A 19,845-nucleotide genomic window follows, 5' to 3' on the forward strand; every position below is an offset into this window, starting at 1 on the left:
TTTCAGGGTTTGTTGGGTGTCATTTAATGCATTCACTACTTGCGTCTGACTTCTGAAATCTGAATCTTCTCTTCTACAGTTCTACTAAACGCCACAGAGGAACAAGTTGAAAACTTTGTAATAAAATAACAATTTTGTTAAGCTTTGGATTCTTCCTTTTTTGGGTTTAACTCAGTCAAGAAAATCAACCCAAAAAGCTTTAATCTTTGGAAGAAATGGGTAGTGGAGGCTTGTGGGCTCAGCTCAGTCAATGCTTTTTACCAATCAAAAGGTACTTTTGATGCTCTGATTTAACCCTATCTTTCACTTCACTGTTTGAAATTGATTACTTTCAACCATTTGTGTGATGTGAAGCAATGGGTTGTTCTTTTCTTGAATATTTTAGCTTTAAAAAATTGAAATTTTGCCCTAAAATTCTATGTGGAAATGATGCAACATATTGTTTGTGGTTTAGCTCAACTGAAGCTCTGTTTGGGTAATGTTGGTTCTTCCCTTAATTGGATTTTGCTTACTTTTACACAATTTCATTATGTAAGGGCTTTACAAATCTTGGAGATTTTGTTCCATTTGTTTTAGGGTCTTTTAATTTAGGTTCAACATTTCTTCAACTGTATAATTTTTGTTTAGTTGGGTATATGTGAAATCAACACAATTCTACAAGGAGAAGGAGATTGAATTTGGCCTAGTCTTTCCTTCGACTGTATAATTGTTTTAAGTTGGGTTTACTTTTTTGTATTTTCTTGCTTTCTTCTCTTATGCTGTTGTCTCCTGGATAAAATATCTTAGGCATAATACATATACAAACACTCAAACTTGACCTTAGCTGGCAAATAAGCATATCTAGATGCCTCAACTCGTCGGTTGAACACTCCAACTTACAAAATGATCATATAGACACCTTCAAAATTTATGTATCACGTCAGCATGGCGTGTCCAAAAGGCACGATGGGGACGATTTAGAGTGCCTAGTTGCCAATTGAGACCAAGTTGAAGAGTCTTGATGTGTGCACTCTCAAAGTTGGAGTGCTTACTTGCCAGCGGAGGCCAAGTTTGAGTGTCTGTTTATGTATCATGCCAAATATCTTATCTTCGTTTACTGTGTCTGATTTATGTTCCATTTTGGGTTCTGATACGTTTTGTAAACTTTTCTATGATTCAACATTTCAGGGTAATGAGGCAGAATGAGTGTTAAGTATTGGGTTTACAAGCAGAAAATTTGTTTAAGCCTTAGATTGCGGAAGATGATGAAGTGCATTTGCTCAGGGGAACAATTAAGGATTGAAGATATTATTCCATCATCCGAGTCTCTTGCAACTCGGGACTATTCAGCTAGTGGGTATTCTTCGCGAGCTGGTGATGACGCCAAGGCAGATACCAGTAACATAGAAGAAGCAGAATCATCGCTTCGTGAGAGTGGCATTTTGAATTATGAGGTCGGTGTCACAAAAGTTGTTTATGATGAAGTTAGCTTCCCTTTCGATCCCATAATTAATATCTTTTTCATGATCAGATGTTATCATCACAATTTTTCGCCCCTCATTTTGATTTGATGCAGTACTGAAGTTGTTTTTTTATGCATGCCGGATGCTAGGGAACTTTTCAGTTGATAACGACAAATCTTGTTTTGTTATTAGATAAATCCCATCACTAAACTGGTTTTGGGAAAACTGAGATTTGTTTTTCAACTGAGGCACAAGGAAGAAAAGTCCCTGCTCTGTATGCTTTATCATGTGTCATTTTGTTCAAGTATCAACCGTAAGGATTTCTGTAATAAATGAAATGCAATTTGTGGGCTTTATACTCATTATTAAGACACTGTTGTAGAGTTAGACCTGCTAACTCTCTTTTAATGGGCATATGAGTGACACGTGTTACCTGCCTTGTGTTTTTGTTTCCCATTTTGTATGTGGTCTAAAATATACATAATCAGACCTATGATTTGGTAGACACAAAAGTTTTTACATTTAGAAGGAAGCCTTGACGTAACTAGTAGAGTTGTTGCCATGTGACCAGGAGGTCATGGATTTGAGCTGCAGAAACAGCCTCTTGCAGAAATATGCGGGTAAGACTGCGTACAAATTTACCCTTGTGGTACGGCTCTTCCCCGAACCATGCGCATAGCGGGAGTTTAGTGCACACTGCCCTTTTTCTTTAGTAGTTTTTTACATTTAAAATTTGTGAAATAGAGTTTATGATTGCATGCTCAAAGAATTAAGGGGACGACTCAGTAGCATGTGAAAGTAAAATTGAATTCTCAACGGAAGCACGAGAGGAAACAAGCTGCTTTACATACAGATTTTTTTAAATATATGAGTCTTTCAGTGATCTTCTTATATCTTAGCATGAAGTCGTACATATTGCTTTTGCCACTTTATTTACATGAACAACCCTTGTTTTTACTCTCCTCTCTTCTGACATGGCATGCTTATGTTTTAATTTGTAATGGATCACTATTATCTTTTCTAAAACTGGAGATGTCCATTATATCAATGAAAATTAACACTGTGTTACTGCATAATGAATTACAATAATGTTTCAACATGCCAACTTGCATTTCCAAGGTAAAAGTGACTCACTAAAGTTCCTCACCAATAAAAGCTCTTGACTTCTCAACCTCTATTTCCCTTCATATTCTACTTGTGGGCTAAGAGACACTTTTATTTTAGGAAGCAAGAGCATTATTAGGTCGGCTTGAGTATCAAAAAGGTAACATTGAGGCTGCTCTTCATGTATTTGAGGGAATAGATATTGCTGCGGTGGTTCCCAAGATAAAGCTTTCCATTGCAAGAAGAGGTGAGGTACCTAGGCGGAATTCGCTTAGTGATGCTATCCCACCTATGTCAATGCATGCAGTAAGTCTTCTCTTTGAGGCCATTTTACTCAAAGCAACATCCTTGCAGGCTCTTGGGAGGTTCACAGGTGCTTCCTCACTTTTTATTAGCTAAGCTCATTATATGTGTTTATTCTATTGCATTATCTTCTTCCTTGGGAACTGTAATTCCACCAACTTTATTGTGGAATATTGAGTCAACGAGATGCTTGCATAGGGGAATTTTCAGTTTACTGTCACGAAACCTCTATCTGTGCATGTTTGTGCTTCTTAAAGGCTGTTCCTGCATTATCAATTGTTATTGAGCATTAAAGGTTTCCTTTATGACTTTTGCAGAAGCTGCTCAGTCATGTACAGTGATACTGGATACAGTTGAGTCTGCTTTGCCAGATGGCTTACCTGAAAACTTTTCTACTGATTGCAAATTGTTGGAAACGTTGAACAAGGCGGTGGAGTTACTTCCTGAGCTGTTGAAGCTAGCTTGTGCTCCTCAAGAAGCAATTTTGTCGTATAGAAGGGCCCTGCTTTATTGTTGGAATCTTGACGTGGAAACGAGAAGCAAAATAGAAAAGGAGTATGCTGTATTTCTCTTATACAGTGGCACTGATGCAGCTCCTCCAAATCTTCGTGCACAGGCAGAAGGTTCCTTCATACCTAGAAACAATATAGAAGAAGCTATATTGCTGCTTCTGGTTCTTCTAAGAAGATACATCCTCAATAAAATTGTATGGGATCCATCGATCTTGGATCACCTCAGTTTTGCATTATCCATTGCAGGTGAGTTTAGGGCACTTGCCCGTCAGGTTGAGGAATTGCTCCCTGGAATTGTTGTTAGAAGACAAAAGTACACTATCCTTGCCCTGTGCTATTATGCAGAGGGTGATGACATGGCCGCTTTGAATCTGTTAAGGAACTTGATGAATAGTAGGGACAATAAGAACGGCATATTTGAGTTAGTACTTGCTGCAAAAATTTGTGCAGAGTATCCTAATTTATTGGAAGAAGGGATGAGGTATGCCCGGAAAGTGCTCCCAAAAATTGAAGGGAAATGTAACCAGATGGCTAGTGTTGCAAAATGCTTACTTGGTCTTCTGCTCTCAGGTCGATCTCGGGCCATCGTGTCTGATTCTGAGAGAACCTCAAGATTGTGTGAGGCTCTTGAATCACTTGACTCGGCACATAAGATGACCGGAGGAAGAAATCCTAATGTTCTTTTCTATCTTAGTTTGGAGAATGCAGAGCAGAGAAAGTTGGACATTGCTCTCTACTATGCAAAGCAGCTATTGAAGTTGGAGGGGGGTTCTACTCTCAAAGGATGGCTTCTTCTAGCTCGCATACTATCTGCTCAAAAGAGGTATATAGATGCGGAAAGCATAATTAATGCTGCACTAGACGAAACAGGAAAATGGAATCAAGGAGAACTGCTCCGCACTAAGGCTAAACTACAGATTGCCCAGGGTCATCTGCGGGATGCCGTGGAGACATATACTCATCTTCTTGCAGTTCTCCAGGTTCAGAGAAAAAGTTTTGGAGTTCAGAAAAAGTTGGTAAAGGTATGGTTCCTTGCGATATGAAATATTAACTTGGACAACATGATTCTCTTCTCCAATTCGATTTGTCTTCTTCAGGCAGGACATTGTTGAATGTTCAATCTGTCCTTAAATTCCCGACTTTAGTACTTCAATTCCTTTTAGTTTCCCATCTTTCATCAGTTGCGTTGTTCATTTTGCCCTTTGAACCCACAGAACATGAGAAACAACAGTAGAAGTTTAGAAATGGAAACATGGCATGATCTAGCAAATGTATACACAAACTTGTCTCAGTGGCGTGATGCAGAGGTTTGCCTAATCAAATCCGAGGCTATCGATCCTCATTCTGCCTCGAGATGCCACTCTGCAGGTATTACTTGCTTAATTCACTTATCTTGGCTTATGTTCCTAACATTTCTTATAAGATGTCTCTTGGAGTGTACTAGACATAGGGTTGAAGTTAATTCAGACCAAATCGTTTTTTCTTTCTGCGAAGGGGTATTTATCTGGCACAGGGCGATATGGCTCAAGTAGACAGTCTCGTTGTCAATATATGTTGCCTAGGCAATGTAATAACTCCTTGTCCAAGGGGGTGGAGGTGCATTCACACTAAGCCTGCAAGTTTAAGTATTCTTAAGTTCCCTATTTAAAAGCAGAAATACAAGTAAAGAGCTACAGTTTTATTTATCGATACAAACGAATAGGTATAATGAGCAGCTGTGTTATAGAGGTTATCCAGTCAATTTGCTCTGGTTTCTTTAAGTCTTAGATATGATCTTGAAATGGACTTGCACTTGGATTGCCTAACGGCCGCATGTATTGGCTATTGATCCAATAATAATGTACAACTTTTTTTTGTATGTGATTTTATGGTGTTGCTTGTCATTGAGGTTGGCTATTGTGAACTAATCCCATAGACCTGCATCAAACACTTGTTAGAAAGTATTTTTTTCATCTAAAAATTGGATGGACGGGAATAGGAGGCTTGAAATTTGAGAGTGATTCGAATTTCGTGCACTCTTTTGTTCTTTTCTACACTAAACTCGAATCTTCAAACTGTATCCTTATCTAAAGAAAAAATAACATGAGAAAGAATCCACTGGATTATGTTGTTGTCTGGCTCTTTTTGATGGACTAATGGCTTTAGATCTTGGACTTCCAAACATTATTGCTCGTCTCATGCTTTGGATAACACTGGTTAAGTTTGTATATTAGATAGGATGAAAAGCTTAGTGCGGAATAATGAGCTTCTCATTGCCTTTATTGTGAATCTGTCATCATAAATACTTCTGTTTTGGAATAGTATTTGTTACATGAAGTTATATCTTTGCAAGAATCTATACAATAACAAATATGCCTCAATCCCAAGCTTGTTGGGGTTGACTGTATGAATCCTCTATTTCATAAATGCTCTGTTTGGGTCCATAATATTTCAATAATTCCATACTTATGGATTAGCTAACACTAGGGGTAGGGGATCTCTAATAAATGTTAGTGGTTATATCTCTAATATACTAAGAGTTTTCTTGTTGATATCAGTCTGTCACCTACACAAATTTTCACCTTTTATTATCTTCTATCTTTTGATAGATCTGCCTGGTTACTGAGATATCTTTTACTATAACTTGTTCCCATGTAGGCATGTACTCCCTCTGTCCCATTTTATGTGTCACACTTTCCTTTTTAGTCCGTCCCAAAAAGAATGTCACCTTACTTACTATAATTAGGAACAATTTAACTTTAAAATTCCCCTTTACCCTTAATGAGATCATTTATAGCCACACAAATATTAAGGATTGTTTTTTACCACAAGTTTCAAAAGTCTTACTTTTTTTCTTAAACACCAAGCCAACTGCCAAGTCAAATGATGCCACATAAAATGGGACGGAAGGAGTAATATTTTGTCTACCTTATTGTCTTTTAAGATCTTCAATCATATTGTATCACATCAAATAATCGTGCATTTGGAGGCCCTCGTAACACGTGGTGAAATCACTTCGAGTGACATTCTCTCATCTTATCCTCTATTTCTGCTAGTTGCACCTTCTGAAGAATGTGATCATTTATGATCATGTCTAATCTTATATGAATACACATCCATCTTAACATTTACATATCTACAACACTCACTTAATGTATATGTTGGGCTTTAGAGGCTTAACATTCACTTTCATACATGTTGAAAATTGCTTATGTTATTGCTGATTTACTAGAATAATAAGTAGTTTAGTGGTAGGATTCTATTCTTTGTTTAAATTTAGTTAGATAAGTTTTGTTGAGATATTTTTAGGCTTTTGAATTTTATTCTGCAGATTTTCTGTTTTTAAGTTGGCTATTTAAAAGCCTTAAATGCTTAGTAAAAGTTGAGAGACAATTTTAATCTTTTAATCTTTTTGCTGCTCCACCCTTTTTAAAAACTCAACAGTGGTATCAGAGTCACTAGTCTTACGGGATCTGTGAGTTTTATTCTAAGGAATCATTTTCTAACATTTTTGACCGTATATCGTATTTCAAAGATGGCAAGCAACAATCTCATTGAATGCCGTCAATGAAAATGAAATCATATTTTGAACCCTATGTTTATGGAATATTATAATGGAAGAACTGATCTTACAAACACGCCGTGCAAATCTTATCATTGTCAGATTATAGCACATTCAAAAGAGCTTTTAGACAAGACAATTGTTAGGGTGCTTTTTATGCAAAAAAAAGAAAGAAAGAAAGAAAGAAAAGAATAGAAAAGAAAGAATAAGAAAGAGTTATGTTAAAAGGAGTCTGCAAGTTCAAAAACAGTCAAAAGAATTCAGCACCAACCGTCTAAGAATTGAGGAGACAATATTTTTTAGATTGCAACAACAGAATCAAAGGAGTGTTAAAAATTGCTTATGTTATTGTTGATTTACTAGAATAATAATTAGTTTAGTTTTAGGTGGTGTCATCGTTTAAAATTTAAATTTAGTTAGATAAGTTCAGTTGAGATAATTTTTTTGAAATTAGTAAAGTTGTATTCGTTAGCATTAAGGATATGTTGGTGACCTCCAAAAATTTGTACATAGAGGGACTAGGAAGGCTAATTACAAAGATCCTAGCATATCTACTAGTTGCTCTACCTCCTCTATACATTCCTGAGTACACCAAAAATACAAATGTGCAATACAATTTTCTTTTAACTTTCTGTATGGAGTTTAATTTGTTCTCATAGCATCTTCCATTTCTTTCCTTCCATCTTGACTACCATATGCAAGTTGGAATAATTCTCCACCACTTTTTTTGGCTTTTACTTCCTCCTCTCCTGATCCAGCAACTCAATAGGTCAGCAGTATGCTCTGGCATCCTCCAGCTGTTACCAGCGAGCCTAAAAAACAGAGACCATAGTTGATCAGTGACTCTACAGTGTAGAAAAAGATCGTTGTTGGTCTCTGTGAGAAATATAGGAAAATAATATTATCGAATTGTTGTTGTGTCTAGATTATTACATTGAGACCCTATTTATAGACACTAGAATACAATCCTTTACCAAGTAAGATACTATTCCTATTTCTATTTGTATTCCTATTTTAAATAGGATTGTATAAACCTATTCCTATTCTAATAGGATTGTATAAACCTATTTCTATTCTAATAGGATTGTATATACCTATTACTATTCTAACACTCCCCTCAAGCTAGTGCATACAAATCATATGTATCTAGCTTGTTACAAATATAATTAATACGAGGACTAATGAGGAGCTTGGCGAGATATCTGCAAGTTGATCACTCGACTTCACAAAATTGACATTCAATCTCAATGTGCTTAGTCTTCTCATGAAATACTGGATTTGATGCATAATGCCGATAAAACACAAAGTGATAAATTATAGTGTTGAACTTCCCAAACCAAGTTGCACAGGCTATTTCAGACCATAGAGTGACTAACACAATCAACATACAAGACTACTAAACTCCCCCTGTGCAACAAAATTAGGTAGTTGCTCCATATAGACTTCTTCACAATGCAACGGTCGCCGGAAGTGCTCAAAATCTAGTATAAAGTGTATGGATCATGTTGGAATCAATAGACGAGTCCATATTAAACAAGAAAGTCACCGAAAAACTGGCCAAAATATGCTCATATGCCAGAGTACTAGAATTGATTGTTGAAAATGGCCACAATCTAAGAAATAAAATTATATAGGTAGGGTCGGAATGATGACACGACCCAACTGGAAAATAGAAATTATATAGGAAAGATCGGATTAACTGCACGATCCTATTGAAAAAGAGAAATAATACGAGTAGGATCGGAATGACGACACAACCCTACTAAAAAAGAGAAATTATATGGGTAGGATTGGAATGATGGTACAATCCTACGCAAATCAGATTTGAGGAGTCACTGGAAAGACGAACGAAACTACGCAAATCAAATCTGAGGAGTCACCGAAAAGACACATGATGCTATGCAACTCAGATATGAGAAAGTAGTTCGTAAAATCTAGTACTACACAAATTAAATATGAAAAGTAGTCCGGAGAAATGCACGGTGCTACGCAAATAAGATATGCAAAAAAAAGGTAGTCACCATGGCGCAGTGCTACGCAAACCAGATATGAAAAAGTAGTCACCGGAAAGATGGCGCAGTGCTACGCAAACCAGATATGAAAAAGTAGTCACCGGAAAGATGGCGCAGTGCTACGCAAACCAGATATGAAAAAGTAGTCACCGGAAAGATGGCACGGTGCTATGCAATTTAAATATGAAAAAAAGTAGTCACCAGAATTATGGCACGGTGCTACACAAATTAGATATGAAAATATAGTCACATGAAAAAAATGAAGGCAGACAATTATGCTCAAGATGCTTTATGTGTGATCAAGATGCAGAAGTTAATAGTCACTTATTCCTTCATTGCAAAGTAGCTACAAGCTTGTGGAACATGTTTCTTGGTCTTCTTGGTGTATGCTGGGCAATTCCAAAGTCCACTAAGGATTTGCTCTACAGCTGGAAGGAGATAGGAAGAAGGGAGTCAAATGAAGATTGGTGGGAGTTAATCCCAGCCTGCATCTGGTGGTCCCTATGGAAAGAAAGGAACGGAAGATGCTTTGTGGATAAGAGAAACAACATCCAGAAAATTAGAATGAATTGTCTTAGTCTTTTGTACTTTTGGTGTAAACAAGATATGATGGGGGATATAGAACTTTTTGATGACTTCATAGGTAATTTGTAATCTCCCATAGGGTAGTTTGATATGCTCTGATGAGATTGTAAGTGACCTATGCTCATCATTTATTTGATGATGAGCCTTTTGTGAATACACAGTTACCTTTATCTCAAAAAAAAAGAAACATAGTGAATACATGAAAAACGAAAATCAACATCCTTTCTTTTCTGGAAAAAAATTCCTTCTGATTCTTCTGAATGCCAGAAATTAGTGTATATTGATCATTCTAGCACTCTTTCTCCATGACCAAGAATCAGCTGGAGATTTTGGCAAAGGAGGAAGTAACAACATTTTACGGCTTAAACCAAATGGCCATCCTTCACAGTGAGAGAATTCCTTAATAACAGAAATTCTCGGAATATCTTGAAACTCAATCCTGTTCAAGCTTGAAGACCTTTGGGATAAATGCCACATAAGTGGCATTCATACTTATTTCAAAAACTTGGAACTCATGGAAATGCTTCATAGTGTTCAAGATGTCTTCTTCCAAGACACTCCAAAATTCTTTAAGGAAACTCATTGGGAAGCCATCAGGTCCCGGTGCCTTGTCTCTAGCACAAAGATTGATGCCTTTTAAGACTTCTTCCTCCTTGCATCCAGATCTGTAACTCCAAGCTAATGCTTGTGAAGTCTTGTAAGTTTAGATTAGGTCTCCATGTCTCTGTCTCTTTGTAGAGATTCTGATAGTAGTCTTGTATTTTCATCTTGATAACTTCTGGATCAGTGATATGTGTCCCTTCCTCTTCAATTTTGTCAATGGTGTTGAATCTCTTATATGTTGTGGCCATTCTGTGAAAGTATTTAGTGTTCTTATCTCCATTTTTCAACCATTGGATTCTAGACCTCTGTCTCCATGCTATCTTTTCATTCTTGACCACCTCCTCAAACTCCATTGCCAAATGAACTTTCTGGAGCAATTCATCAACCGTGAGTGCTCTTTGCTCCATAATATTTTCTAATCCAGTAATTTGGTTTAGGATGTCCTCCCTCCTCTGTCTCCAGTTATTTATGTTTTCCTTCCCCCATTCTTTTAATTTTCCTTTTAGGAGTTTTAGTTTGGTAGTCAAGATGTATGTTGGGCTCCCAGTTACATTGAAAGAGGCCCACCATTCTTTTACCCACTCTTTGAAACCATCCACTCCCAACCACCATTGTTCAAACTTAAAATATGACTTCTTGAAATCCATATCTCCACATGTAAGCGTGATCGGGTGTGGTCTGTTCCCAATTTTGGCATCAGTGATTGTTTGATGTGTAGATATTGTTCCTCCCACTGTGAAGAGTAGAGGAATCTATCTATTCTGGAAGCACTCTCATGATTTTCACTCCTCCAAGTGTAAGCCCCTCCAAATAAAGGAGGGTCTACAAGCTCCATGTCATTGATCCATTCTGAAAACTGTTATTGCACCATTGATTCTTTGGCAGTTGGTTCTCTCCTCTGGATATCTGGTGATGTTGAAATCCCCACTTACTACCCATGGTCCCTCAAAAAGGCTTCTAATGGCTGCCAGTTCCCACCAAAGTTTCCTCCTTTCCCCTCTTATCACATTCTGCATAAATTGCACTTAAATGCCATGTCAGTTCTTGCTCTATGCCCTCAAATTTACAAGTAAGCATTTGATTTCCACTGTCTACCATTTTCCCCTTCCAAACTCTTTTGTCCCGCAGCACTACTATCCCCACACTCCTTCCAATAGCTTCTAAGTGAGTTTCTCCCAACCATCTGTTGTTCCAGATTTGTTGGTAAAGATTTGAGTCATTCCTTGTTAGCTTAGTTTCAACCATGAACCAACACATGAATATCAGCCCTCCATTGAAGCAACAAATTTCTTACAAGTGCTCTTTTGCTCTCCCCATTTAACCCCCTAACATTCCAAGATAAATTTTTATCTTCATGACAAACCCTCGTGTGAGATTCTCCCTCTTGTTCTTGGCTCCCCTTCTTTGAATTTCATCCGCTACTTAAGGGGGGAAAATACACATGGTTCAAAGTTATTAATCAAGGCATTGTTCAAGAATTGATAGATTTGTATTCTCTTCCGAGTGGCTGAAGAACTTAGAATGGATAAACAGGAGATTATGCTAAGAATAATTTCTGATCATGCTCCATTACAACTGTTATGTCGTGAGTGGGAGAAACCTTACTTCGAATTTGAGGATCGGTAGATGGAGATGGAATAATTTTTGGCAAAGTATAGAATTGGTGGTCAAACCTTCAGGTTATAGGCAGACCAGATTACATTTTATCAAATAAGTTACAGTTATACAAAGGAAACTGAACAAAACTAGTTTATTTTGAATTAACCTGCTTCTCATTCTCCCTTTTGTTTTGTTCCATTCCTCTCCTTTGATCGATCCTTAATAGCGGTTCATATGCTATGTCTTCGCACCCCTGGAAAGCTGCCCCAAATATAAGTTCAGTTGAGATATTTTAGGTTTTTTAATTTTATTCTGCTGATTTTCTGTTTTAAGTTGGCCATTTAAAGTCCTCTATGCTTAATAAAAGTTTTGAGAGACAATTTCAGCCATTTTAAATCTTTCTGCTGCTCCGCCTTTCTAAAAACTCATCAACATACAACATTGATGGTCTTATGGTCATTCTATAGATTTTTCCATTCACTTTGATAGGAAGATAACACCCCTATGGCGTTCCTCCGTTTCAACCATCCCAATTTAATCCTATGTATAATATCTTCATCTATCATTTCATTCTCCTGAAATATTTGAGTTCTATATCTAAATTGTCCACATTTAGGTACTTCTATTCCATTTAATCTAACCTCAACATCACTCTTACCTCACTAGCTAAACTTGCAGTGTATTGTGTATGTATTCAATCTTACGTCTACTCATCATAAATCCTTTACTCTTTGAAGTGCTTCTCTATAACTCTAGCTTTTGATTGACACCCTGACTAGTCTCGATTAATCTTTAGAGGTTAAGTGAAGAACATGATTTTGTTTCATGCTTTCTATCTTTGCAATTTCATCGTCTTTGACATGAGTTCGCTTAGCCAACTTCTGAAAGGCACTATTACTGGTGGTCATTTTGCAGGATTACTCTATCAAGCTAGGGGACTCCACAAAGAAGCCTTACAATCTTTTCAGAAGTCTTTAGACATAGAACCCAACCATGTTCCAAGTTTAGTTTCCACTGCCATTGTTCTTCGACAACTCGATGGCCAATCATTGCCTGTCATGAAAAGCTTTCTGACCGATGCATTACGGCTTGACAGAACAAATCCTTCTGCCTGGTACAATCTTGGATTGGTTTACAAAAGTGAAAATGGTGTATCTGCACTCGAAGCTGCGGAATGTTTTGAGGCTGCTGAACTTCTCCAAGAATCTGCACCAGTTGAACCATTCAGATGAGTCCAATGTTTTACCTACAGGCTGAATCATCCCACATGTAAAATTTTGCAGCTCCATTGGGGAGAGAATTGGAAACAAAAATATATTAGCATTGTTGTGTTAGCTGTGTTTCTGTGGACGTATTTAAGGTGGATAAATTTTAGTGATGTTCATAGAGCTTTTTGCTATCTATCATACAGAATTTGTATGAATATGAATTGATTTGGGTAAGTGACTAGTAGCTACTGGAAATATTCATGGAATATGTAAAGCTATTTCTCTTTAAAAAAAGTCATTTTTCCCTGTAAATTTCACTGCAACAAAAAAACACTGATGAAAGTAATGCTGTTTTTGTTTTTTAATTCATTGTTTGGGTTGATGTATTAAGGATAGTTCTAGTTTCGGTCATACTTATTCATGTATTAATAATAGCTTTGTATTGTTAATATTATACTCCCTGTTCTTTTTTGATTGTCATGGTTTCCTTTTTAGGGTCAGACGATAAGAACTTTGATTAATATTTTACAATGTATTTTCTTTATCATCTTGATATGCAAAAAATTGCATGTTATAGTAACTTTTGTATAGTTTTTGAATAGCTAAATTTTTAGTTTTAAAATATCGAATTAATGTTATCTAATTTAACTTTGAAAATTAATCAGATTGACTTTCGAAAAACGTAACATGACAACTAAAAAGGAACGGAGGAAGTGATTTGTTATGTGCTAGTTACACATCCTATAATACTGAATTGAGTGTATAATTAATACTTGTATTACTCTCTTTGTCTAATAATAGTTGTCCACTATTGACTTGACACACACTTGAGAAATAATAAATAAAAGGGGCAATTTTACTATATTATCTTTTCACTTTATTAAATTTAATGCTTTGAAAAATGTGTTAAATTAATAGCAAGTGTAAAATAGACACAAAAGGTAAATTGTCTCTTGATTTTTTAAATTAGACAAGTATTGTTGAACATCTATTTTTAGTATAGGGGACAACTATTATTGAACGAAATGAGTAGCTATACATTGGCAGAAAGAAGAGAAAGAGTACCTATGATGAAATTTGTGGATAACCTAATTCAAGTTCAACATAAGGAGACACAAACATAAAAATACATCTATGGTAATTTCTTCAAATTCAAAAATAGAAAATTCAAATCAAAATTTTCATATATACGATTCGAGTGGCCCAAACGTTCACCCTTGCTATTAATGCATTAACCATTTATTACAAGAAAATTAAAGGAAAAATCCTTTTGGCCAGAAAATTTTGGCCATAATGGCCAGAATGGCACATTCACACTATAAACAGGTTTACTTTTTGACATTCTTACCCTTATTTAAATTTAAATTTATTAATTATTTTTTAATACATGAAAAGTTTCCCAATACATGGGGAATAGACTTGTTCCCAGATTCTCATAATTTCCATAAATACATGTTAATTTCAATTTCTTTTAAAAAGGCAACAAAATGATAGCCTTAATAATTTCTTTTCTTCCCTCTACTTTCCAATAAAAATTATAAAGAACACAAATTTGAAATTTACAATTAAGAAATAAAATTTAAAATTTAAATGGCAAGATAAACACTAATAATATTAAATTTAAAATAAATTTATCTCACACTCAATTCAAATTCAAGATTCATAAAATAACTTAACAAGTAAAATTATTAATCAAAAGTGTCAGATATACTGGCCATTTATATACTACTACTACTACTACTACTAATAATAATAAATTATATTTCTCAACTTTGTGATTTAGAGATAATATGTTTTTTGTTAAAAGAAAGTGGCTCACATCTATTTCAATTGTTACATATATATTACCACCAAAAAAAAAATTGTTACATATATAACTTTGATATAGCTAAAATCTTTTTTAGCTGACGGAAGTGAAAAAATTGATTCAAAATTATTTTTTGATAAAATAAAAATTATACAAGGTATGTTTGACCCTTCTCGCAATATTTTGAGGTATATTTGATCCTCTTCATACATGAATTTTTATCTTCTTTAATTCAATGACTAATTTTGATTTAGTATATTGACGATCAAATTTAATTTTTCACTCATCTTATTGCAAAGTCTATTATAGATGCATCAACATTTTTTACAACTAAAAAATAAAATTCAATATAACCGCAAAAATAATTAATTTTAGTTTGCTTTTTAAAAAAAAATCATTTTATTTCGTTCACTATTTCTTTTTATTTCTCATGTTTTCCACACTAAAGAATGAAAGAGAAAAATTAAATAGGAACAACAAACTCAAAAAATGATAAACAAATATATTCACGAGGGAGATAATTAAGACACAAATTAACTGTTGAATTAAAAAATTCAAAAATAAAATCATGTGAAAAAACTATCTGATTTACCTCTATATGAATATTGTTTGATTAAATAACTAAAATAAATAAACTAAAAATCCAAATTTTAACTTTCGTTAGTCAAAAGAGGATATATGAGTTATTTAATTTGCACATGTAACAGTAAAAGTATATGTGAACTTTTTTACGGAATATATATTATATCTATATCACAGAATTAAGGAGTATATCAAATCTTTTTCTCCTAATAATAATCCAACATAATTTGCACAATATTATTATTATGAAGATCAAACAAACAATGTGGTATAGTAATGAAGTGTAAAAGATATTTTGAACCTTATTTGACTATTCTATATCTGTTAGTATTATATTAAAAAGAGAGTAGTCAACCTTGATATTAAAACAATTATATTATAAGAAATGACTTTCTTAATTCAAGACATCACTACAAAAAAAATGCATTATTATTAATAGTTATTTAAAACATCTAAGTCCCAAAATTATATTATTATTTTTCTAAAAGAAAAACACACACGATGTATGAACGGTTAATTAATTAATGAAGAACTGTATTAATCATTATCATTCAATTGTAAATTTCAGAATCCATAGTTAATTTACTAAAGTATATTGTATATTGCTGAGAATCCCCGAGAATAACGTGTTAATGTTAATTATAGTCTTGAACCAGCATTATATTACGTCAATTTGATAACTTATAGATCATTACTCATATTTGTTATTAATATAACGTCTAAGTGTCTAATTTTTTTGTTTAAATAAATTTAAGCTATTTATTTGAATATTTTAAAATATAATCTAAAACTATATTAATAACAACAATCAAAACTCGAAACACTTTAGAGATGGTGGCTATCAAAATATTACAAAAATTATATAGTTCATCAGTGTCGACCCTATTTATGAATTTTCTTTTAAATAAATTTAAAATACACATTTAAATAATTTTGTAAGTATAATTTGAAAATATTTCAATAAAGTCAGGCAAAACTCAAAACACTTTATATATGATAAACATCAAAAGATTATAGAAATCATAAAATTTGTATTACTTATAAGTATCGACCCTAATTAATTTTGTAAGAATAAATTCATAAAAACATTCTTTTATAGTTCTAGTTGATTATTTAATAATTATATTTTAATATAATTAGTTATAGATAAACTTAGTTGGAGGTGTAAGTGTATATTTCTTATAGTACATAAAGTGTAAATGTTTAAGTTTGAAATACAGAGAGTTTGTATTTAAAATTGAGTCATATTACAAAAAATAATTAATGTATTAATTATATATACATAGAGAATTTGACATTAAATCAAATAAATTATGATTTTTTTGTGCTCTTAAAAAAATGTTTTACATTGATGAAGTTTCAATAGATACATAAAGTAAATATTTTTTTTAGTTTCATTTCATAGGATGAATTTAACCAATTTAAGTGCTTAAATATAATTATTTATTTTCACCATATTCTTGTTTTTTTTATAAGGAGAGCAAAAAAAAAAGAAGTCAAGAAGGAGAAGTAAAATGACGAAAAAAAAAGAATTGAAGAAGGAATAAGGCATGGGATCAGAAAATTCATCTTATCAAAATAATAAATGCTCATATTATTTAGAAAATATCAAAAAGTAAATTTTGTTTTGGAGGGAAAAGGCTATAACAATATTTTTCACTATTCTGGCCAAATTCTGGCCATATTTTTCTGGCCATTTAGCACTTTCCAAAATTAAATTTGCAAATGAACATTGCCTATCAATTTTATTGAAACATCAAAAAGATACTTGAAATTCCTACATCTTCCAATAAGAATCACTTTTTAGGGCAAAGCACCTTTTCAGCAAAAGTTGGCAAAGCAAAAGCAGCAGCATGAGCCTGTTAATCAATTAAGAAATAAAGTAGTATTATTGAAAGTATATATATATATAAATTTAAAATTTTAATTCAAAAGGAAAAAAAGGTATAGTACCTTTGAGTTATAGTACTTCAAAGGTGATTCAGAATTGTAGAGATGATATCTACATCAACTTTGTTTATAGGATTTATGAAATCAACTGGAGGCCCTTCGGTAGAGCAAATAACAAAACCAATAGCCCCACTGCAAATATTATATATTAGAATTATTGTTTATATAATTCAAAGCAAAATTATAAGGAAATAAGAGAAGAAAAAAAGGTACAAAGCAAATATATCAATAAATATTAATAAGTACCAAATAAAAAAGTGATTTCTAAATATGATTACGAATAAAGAGGGAGCCTGGCCTTGTGCTTTCCCCACATGAAATGTTACAACTCTTTGCTATCTACTAAACTTCTACCCAATTCCTTGACTGTCTTATATTCCTATATAGGGTTATGTCCTCAATAAACAAAAGTTGTGGCATATCTTGTCTAATCATTTGTTCCTAGTTCTTCTTCGGCCCACCTTTACCTGTCCTAACTTTTATTATAGCCAACATTTCATACCTTCTTATGGGTGCATCCACACAACTACTTTTCACATATTCGAACCATCTCAGTTTCGCTTCATTCATCTTGTCAACAATAGAGATCACTCTTACCTTTTCCCATATAATTTCATTTTTGATAAACTGATCGTCTGATTCAACCTAACCTTTCAACTCTTATAAAATTATGTTTTCTTTAAAAGAAATATGCTATCTATCTCTAACAACAACAATAATTATAACAATACTCCCTCCGTCCCATATTACTCCCTCTGTTGAATAATTTTTATCTATTATTGATTTTACACACTTCTTAAGAAACTATAAATAGAAGGGTAATTTTACACAATATCTTGAATAATGTAATAGGGAAATGATTAAAATTAATAATGAGGGTAAAGTAGAAACTAAATATAAAATTATTCATTGATTTCATAAAGTGGACAAGTATTATTGGACATTCCAAAATAGTATAGTGGACAACTACTATTGGATGGAGGGAGTAGTTGATTACTCCCTCTGTCCCTAATTACTTGTCCACATTTCCTTTTTTAGTTGTCTCTAGTTACTTGTCCATTTTGACAATTCAAGAAAGGACAATTTCTTTTACCTTTTATATCCTCAATTAATTACTTTGAAAAAGGTAGAACTTTTTGAAAATCTTAAATTTTTAAGTCATCCACTTTATAATTAATAGGGGTGAAATGGTAAACTCACTATGTCAATTATTGTTTTCTTAATAGGTGTGTCAATTCAAAAGTGGACAAGCAATTAGGGACAGAGGGAGTACCTCATTAGAAATATGTCCTAAATTACAAGTTGATCACTTATTATATCAAGATAAAATTAATTAAAAGTTTTCCATTTTACCCCTACAATTAATACTCGTTTGAAGCCTAAACAAATTTAAAAGTTCTTAAAGTTTCTTTTTCCAAGAGTCATTAATTACTACTATGTATCTATTCTAATGATATTTCTTGACATGTCTTATGCTATTAAGTATATTTTCTCATAAATTATCTTGATGTCATTAATATAGATAAAAATAAAAAGTGATCAACTAATAAAAGATGAGTGGACAATAAGAACAACAACAACAACAACAATAATAATAATAGACTCTCTTCTAAACAATAAGAACAACAACAACAACAACAATAATAATAATAGACTCTCTTCTAAACAAACCATGATTATTCGTGATACCTCTTTTGATGATTTAAAAGGAGAAATTGAACATTTGAAGGAAGAAATTAAATTTCTTAAACAAAATCATATTATTTGTGATCACCGTCTTACTCAGATTGAGTCTAATAATAGCAAAGGAAAAAATAAGGTTAGTGAATCTACTGCTGAAGAAAATACTCTTGCCAACACTTTGAATATTGATCTGAAACAAAATATGTTTTTAGGAATGATGCAAATTGTTACAGCTCATAAATGGTATGTTAAATGTACTATATTAATTGATAATACTTTCTCTATAACTAACATTGCTATGATTTGATAGTGGCGCTGATGTGAGTTGCATTCAAGAAGGTCTAGTACCTACTAAATATTTTGAAAAAACAACTCATATGGTTAAATCTGCATCTGGTCATGCTTTTGGATATAAAGTATAAATTATCTAATACTTGGATTTGCCAGAATAAAGTTTGTATTTCTCACTTCTTTTTCTTAGTAAAAATCAGTTATACCCTCCTATTATTCTAGGAACTCCTTTTATAAATGCAATTTATCCTTATACTAATATAAATGCTAAAGCATTTTCTGCTACTTATAAAAATCAAGATATTAGTTATACTTTTATCACCGAGCCTATTTCTAGAGATATTAATGCTCTAATTGAAATGAAACAAAAGCATGTTGATTATTTACAACTTGAGATATTTAGTATGAATATATTCGAGACTTTGAAATCTACTAAAGTACAGGAAAACATTAAAATCATTTCTGAACAAATGGCCATTGATATTTGTGCTGATCATCCTAGTGCCTTTTGGAATCGAAAAAAGCATATTGTAACTCTTCCATATGAAGATGATTTCTCTGAGGAAAATATCCCTACCAAATCACATCCTTGTCAGATGAATACCGAATTGGTTGAATTCTGC

At 33.3% G+C, this 19,845-nt stretch overlaps 1 protein-coding gene across 2 annotated transcripts; it reads left to right on the forward strand.

Moving 5' to 3' along the window:
* Positions 1-13,274, forward strand: LOC102597426 (uncharacterized). 2 transcript variants are annotated; one of them, XM_006350634.2, is made up of 6 exons: positions 1-271; positions 1,168-1,433; positions 2,667-2,919; positions 3,167-4,383; positions 4,576-4,729; positions 12,617-13,274. In XM_006350634.2, exons 2-6 carry the CDS (start codon positions 1,182-1,184, stop codon positions 12,931-12,933), a joined length of 2,193 nt encoding a protein of 730 aa, XP_006350696.1. In that variant the 5' UTR covers positions 1-271; positions 1,168-1,181; the 3' UTR covers positions 12,934-13,274. The 2 variants fall into 2 exon arrangements, with proteins under 2 accessions (XP_006350696.1, XP_006350695.1); XM_006350633.2 differs by lacking the exon at positions 1-271 and adding an exon at positions 318-475.
* The last annotated feature ends 6,571 nt before the right edge of the window (positions 13,275-19,845 follow it).

The sequence above is a fragment of the Solanum tuberosum genome, unplaced genomic scaffold, assembly GCF_000226075.1.
Source record: "Solanum tuberosum cultivar DM 1-3 516 R44 unplaced genomic scaffold, SolTub_3.0 scf00125, whole genome shotgun sequence".
NCBI lineage: Eukaryota > Viridiplantae > Streptophyta > Magnoliopsida > Solanales > Solanaceae > Solanum > Solanum tuberosum.